Consider the following 6,000-nt stretch of genomic DNA (forward strand, 5'->3'; position numbering starts at 1 on the left):
GAAGATTAAACTCAGCTGTAGTTAATTCAGCCCCTTTTGCTTTTCCTGTGGCTGTGGCTCTGGCTCTGGCTCTGACTTCATATTGCTGGACTGGTCTGACTAGTGTTCAACCCTGGAGACAGAAGGGAGTGGGCCACGGTATTGCCTTTGGAATCAAAAGCTTCAGGCAGCCAGTTTCCAATGTGTGAGAGTATAGGTTCTTTCTGCTTCTCAGTTCCACCTTCACTTCCCTTTTCTTAGCACAATTGGGAGGATCTTAGGGTGGAGAGTTATCTTGAGCAAGTGATTATTTGGGGACTCTTCCAGACCTCAGCCTGCCCTTTCTGCACCTGCCACTTCTAGTAGCTTGCCTGGCCTCTTCTTCCTTTTTTTCCCCCATTTTTTTTTAATTGAGTAAAATACACATAACATAAAATTTACCATCTTAACCATTTTTAAGTATAACATTTCAGTGGTATTAAATACATTCAGAATGTTGGGCAGTCATCATCATCATCCATCTCCATAACTCTTTTTTTATCTTGTAAAACTGGAACTCTGTCCCCATAAAACTAATTCCCCATGCTGCCCTCCCCCTAGCCCATTGCCACCACCCTTCTACTTCCTGTCTCTGATTTTGACTACCCTGAGTATCTCATACACGTGGAATCATACTGTATTTGTCTTTTTGTGACTGGTTTATTTCACTTAGCATAATGTCTTCAGAGTTGACCCATGTTGTAGTATTCAAAACATTGCAGTGCTACCTGGAATCCTTTACCCGTCTTGCTGACTGAATTGTCTGCTAGTTCTTTCACTGAGGCATAATATTCACTTTTTCCTCTAGAGAACAAATGTCTTATACTTCTCTGTTCCCATAGCATTTTATTTATATTCTTTGTTATGTTATTTGTAATGTATTGAGAGTATTTACTTTGTGTCTGTCTCCCCAGTGTTAATTTGAGTTCCACTAATATTTGGAAGGTATCAAGATAATTTTTAAATTTTCTGAGGCTAGCACAGTGGCTCATATCTAGTGGTCATTAAGTGTTTGTTCAGTGAATGAATGGAATCACACATAAAAGAACATCTCAGACTTCCAGCAGATACTTATTTTCTACTTGATCCTCACCGTTGTATTCAGTGCTAGGGATAGTAAGCCAACAAGCACAGTCCTGCTTTCATTAATTTATTGTTTCATGTATTTACCCTTGTACTGAAGTGATTTAATAATGTATATTTAACGTTTATGTTTCAGTATTGTGATTTGTCTCATATTTTGACCCCCCTAGATCATAGTCTTATCATTTATGAAGTGAGGAGAATGGACTAGATGACCTAGAGAAGTTACCATTGTTGACTGTTATTATTAGATTTGAAAGCTCCTTAATAACAGGAATCATGCCTTTCACTTCTACTGGAATCTTACATAGGGCCAAGTATAATGTCTCACACTCAGTAGTTGGTTAGCAGATTTTAAAGAAAGAGGTAATATCAGTGAATACTTCAGACGAATTTGTTTCTATTTTTCACTCCATTGATCTTGTTAGATCCCTTCCCTGTGCTTCAGAATATCTGTATGTCCTTGATCTAGTTTGTTCTCAACTTTTGTTTGTAGCTTAAAAAAATTATATACGTATATACACACACTTTATCCCTCTTAACCCTGAGAAGAAGAAAAGTAAGGTGCTCATTTACATCCATTTTTCAAGTGAGGAAGCTGAGTCTTCAGGAGCACAGCTGAGGAGCAGCACATTCAGACTCAGTCCCAGGTCCCCTGACCCCAGACCCAGTGTAATTCTTGTCTGTTTCCTCATCTGTGAAATCAGGTTTTCTTTCAGATCTAAGTGCCTGTGTTACCCACCCTTTTACACAACGTATCAGTTAGGGGTCTTTGGGAAGTCACAGAAACGTGCTAACTTTAGCAAAATGGGGATTAATTGGTAAGATCATGGAGAGTCTCAGAGGATTCTTGAGAAGGTTGAGCGTCAAGCTGGGAAATGGATAGGGTTCAGAAGCAGGGACCTGAAGAAGCACCACCACAAAGGGAAAAACTCCAAGTGTTTCTTATTCTCTGTCGAAGAGTCAGAGTGAGGGAGGAGTGTTCTTCTGGGGCAGTTTTGTTCCCCCAGTGGGCAGCCTAGAGACATTTTTGGTTATAACTTGAGAGAGATTGCTACTGGCATCTAGTGGGTAGAGGCCAGGAATGCTGCTAAACATCCTCTAGTGTCAGCCCCCAATAAAAGGAATTCACTGGCCCTACATGTCAGTAGTGTTGAGGTTGAGAAGCCCTGGATTAGGGGAAGGTACCTTGATTAATAATCGCACGAATTCCAATGTACCCTGTTGGAGGCAGGAGGACACTTAAAATGCTCTTACCAAAAAGAGGTGGAATAGATGCTAGACAGCCAAAAACAACATAAAAACAAAAAAGTACGACTGGGGCAATAATTCCAATATTGGAATGTGAAGATGAATCACATGTTTGTAAATACAGTACTTGCGGGGTCTCAGAAAAAAGAGACATTTATAAAATATTTGAATTTTAAACTTAAACTCCAAAAAGATGCTAGGTGATTATTTATTATTAAAAAGGGTTCTTTGAAATGAAACTTAAATTTTCATGTAGAGTAACCTATAAAGAATATGTAGTATAAGCCTACCTAATTCAATGATAAATTAGGGTTTTGAGGGGAATTGTGAACAAAAACCTAGGATGAACCAAAATCAGAATCAAACTGTCACTAACTGAATTAAACCAAAGCACTTTATTTATTTATGTATTTCTTTGGCCATGCCACATGGCATGTAGGATCTTAGTTCACCAACCAGGGATCGAACCCGTGCCCCCTGCAGTGGAAGCATGGAGTCCTAACCACTGGACCGCCAGGGAAGTCCCTAAACCTAAGCACTTTAAAGAAAACTTATAGTTTAAAATGAAACAGCTTATTTTTTAAAATTATTGAAGTCACATAAAACTAGAACATAATTATATTCTCTACATGGGGAAAAAATTATTTTTCAAAACTGATTCAAGCCAGCATTTAATTTGATTTGGATCCATGGACAATTTACCAGGACTGGAGTTTACTTAGTTATATTAAGAATATTTAAAAAAAAAAAAAGAATGTTTCACACTATACCTGATGGTAGGATAATATTTAGTAAAGGATCCCCTTTCATTTGTCAGCAACTTTGGATGTTGCTGATACACAGAAACGTGAGGATGGTGGATCTGTGGGATGTGCAGTTGTATGTTAGAATTTCTGCAGCAGTTCACCTTGTTTTTTGCCTAGACAGGTAATTAGTGTTAAATCCAAGTAGTAGGAAGATTGATTCAGCCCATAATTTTCCTTCCTCTTAACTTCTTTTCACACCGTTTCAGTATAAGCCGTATATATGTGACTCAGAGCCTGCTTATTTGGTTTCATATTTTATAACACCTTTGGTGTACCAGACCGGTTTTACTACCCTGAGGAAGTCTAGAAATGACTAGAAGCTGCTTCTCCCTGCCCTTCCAACATGATGGCTTTGGGTCCAGCTGTGAAAGGGACCTACTGCCGTGTCTCCAGGTTGTTCACTGAGTGAGCCTTTCTCTGCCTGTGGTCATTAGCCCCAGGGCCACACAGTTCACCTCAGCAGGGTGTTGTTTCAGGTGAACCACTGTCTCCCAGAGAAGATTGTGGTGTACCGTGATGGAGTGTCTGATGGCCAACTAAAGACAGTTGCCAGCTATGAGATTCCTCAGCTACAGAAGTGTTTTGAAGCTTTTGAGAATTATCATCCCAAGATGGTGGTATTTGTAGTTCAGAAGAAAATCAGCACCAGTGTGTACCTGTCTGCTACCGAGCACTTTGTGACTCCCTCCCCCGGGACTGTGGTAGATCATACAATAACAAGCTGTGAGTGGTAAGTGGGCGAGACACAGTATTTCAACAAGAATAGGTTGGAGAAGTTGTCTGTTCCCTGGGTATTGGAATGGGGAGGTTGCCTAGAGAGATGTGGAATGGAATCAGAGATTTTACTGTTAAAAAGTAAAATTTTAAAAACTATTTAAAAACACAAACCAACAATGAAGCTTTTCCCTCTTAAGTATATAATATTGAACATACAGTCTTTTCCTAAGACTATGCATGCTTAACCTTCTGCATACAGATGTCATTTCTACCACCATTCTTAAATAGCCTGTTGAGTCAGGAGACCTGAATTCTCAGCCTAGTTTGGTCCTTTTATGTCCTTGATCCAGTCATTTGACCTCTCTGAGCCTTAGGTGAAGGAGCTAGAATGAGCTCCAAGATCTTTTCCAGCTCTGGCCAAATCCAACTATACCATTACTTTGTACTTTTTCCTTTCTAGGGTGGACTTCTACCTTCTTGCCCATCATGTACGACAGGGTTGTGGCATTCCTACCCATTATGTTTGTGTTCTCAACACTGCACACCTGAGCCCTGATCATATGCAGAGGTGAGCTGACCAGTAACCTACTCCTCACTTGTAAATAATTCAGGCCAGGGAGCTAAGGCTAAGACCTGGAATTTTAAAACCACTGAATTAGACAAACTGGATCACTGGTTTTTGGCTTAATAATTTTCTGATTCTCTTTGGAAGCATTTTGAATTTATCTTTTGAAGTTGGATTTCCTAATACTCATTTTCTCTTATATAATCAGAAAAGACAAATACTGCCCACTGCCAGGAATATTTACCCCTTGAGTTTCTTCTTGCCTTTCATGATAATGGTATCTTTTTGAGGTGCGACTGATAATCCTTGTTGTACACTAAAATTACTTGGAGACCTTTCAAAAAATACACCCAGGCTTCACGAACTCCAAGCATTCTGAGGCATTCGCATTTTTAAAAACTGATTCTAATGATTATGACACACAGCCAGGTTTGAGATGCGTTGCTCTTGCGCTCAGATTATATAAATACTTTGCTGGGGTACTTACCTTTCTGCAGCTTTTTCTTGAGGCAGAAAACAAAAACAAAAACATGTTCTCCTTACTGTTTTCCTTGTTTTGATATAAAAAGAGGAGCACCTAAAGTGGGAATTTCCCCATGCCCTCTTGACTTACAAATAGTGGAAATGATACAATTCCACTTAAAAATAATGATTCCCAAAAGTTGCATCATCTATTCCTCAGTCCCCCAGTTTGCTGGTAAGTATGCTGTGTCACACACCCAGAAGTACATAATGTGCTCCAAATTGAAGATGAAAAGTGAAAAGGATCATGTTTTCTTCTTGGCCTACAGGTTGACTTTCAAACTGTGCCACATGTACTGGAATTGGCCTGGTACCATTAGAGTTCCAGCTCCTTGCAAGTATGCCCACAGGCTAGCTTTCCTGTCAGGACAAATCTTGCATCATGAACCAGCCATCCAGCTGTGTGAGAACCTGTTCTTCCTGTGACTGAACAATCAGGACATGGGCTGGTCAGAGCAATCAGACTTCTGAACTCAGCTGTGAACTCAGCTGTGCAGGATTAACAGTGACTGAAAGGGGTTTTGTGTTGGTGTTTTCCCTTTCACCAACCCAGTAGAATAAGATATCTTTTTTTTCTTTTCTCTTTTAAACCTGATATCACCAAGAAGCAGTTTCCACCCTAAGAATCAGCTAGAAATTGTCTCGTTGCCTTTGTAGAGCACATGGGGGTAGTCTGCTACTGCGTAGATGGGGTGGGTGAAGACAGGGGACCCTTCAGGAGCCTCCAAAGCCAACTTGAGCTGTAGAAACCTGCAGAAGCAGCGATTGCACTTACAAACTGTTTACTAATAAGCAGTTCCCATTTCTGGTGCCAGAGGTGATAATGAATGAAGTCTTTGCAAGTTTCTTAAAGTAGAGAGCTACTTTATTTGGGCAACTGGGAAAGGTAAGAAGGCAAGGTTTTTCAAGATATGCCTATTGCTGGAAAATGTGAAAGGCATGTAGTAAAACCAGCTGGTGGGATAGTCAGGCCCTTGCTGACCTAATCTTCTCTAGGGATTGAGTTAATGACACGTGACTTGAGCTGGCTTTGAAAGA

At 40.1% G+C, this 6,000-nt stretch overlaps 1 protein-coding gene across 2 annotated transcripts in view; it reads left to right on the top strand.

Moving 5' to 3' along the window:
• The window catches only part of PIWIL2 (piwi like RNA-mediated gene silencing 2), an 86,828-nt gene extending 81,440 nt beyond the window's left edge, over positions 1-5,388 (top strand). The window contains exons 20-22 of one of the 2 annotated variants that reach the window (XM_030832594.2): positions 3,635-3,888; positions 4,336-4,443; positions 5,232-5,388. In XM_030832594.2, the coding sequence (XP_030688454.1) occupies positions 3,635-3,888; positions 4,336-4,443; positions 5,232-5,388 (519 nt within the window). The remainder of the gene's footprint in view (positions 1-3,634; positions 3,889-4,335; positions 4,444-5,231) is intronic. The other variant, XM_030832595.2, reaches the window with a different exon arrangement.
• Positions 5,389-6,000: the final 612 nt, after the last annotated feature.

The sequence above is a fragment of the Globicephala melas genome, chromosome 6 (genome assembly GCF_963455315.2).
Source record: "Globicephala melas chromosome 6, mGloMel1.2, whole genome shotgun sequence".
Taxonomy (NCBI): Eukaryota; Metazoa; Chordata; class Mammalia; order Artiodactyla; family Delphinidae; genus Globicephala; species Globicephala melas.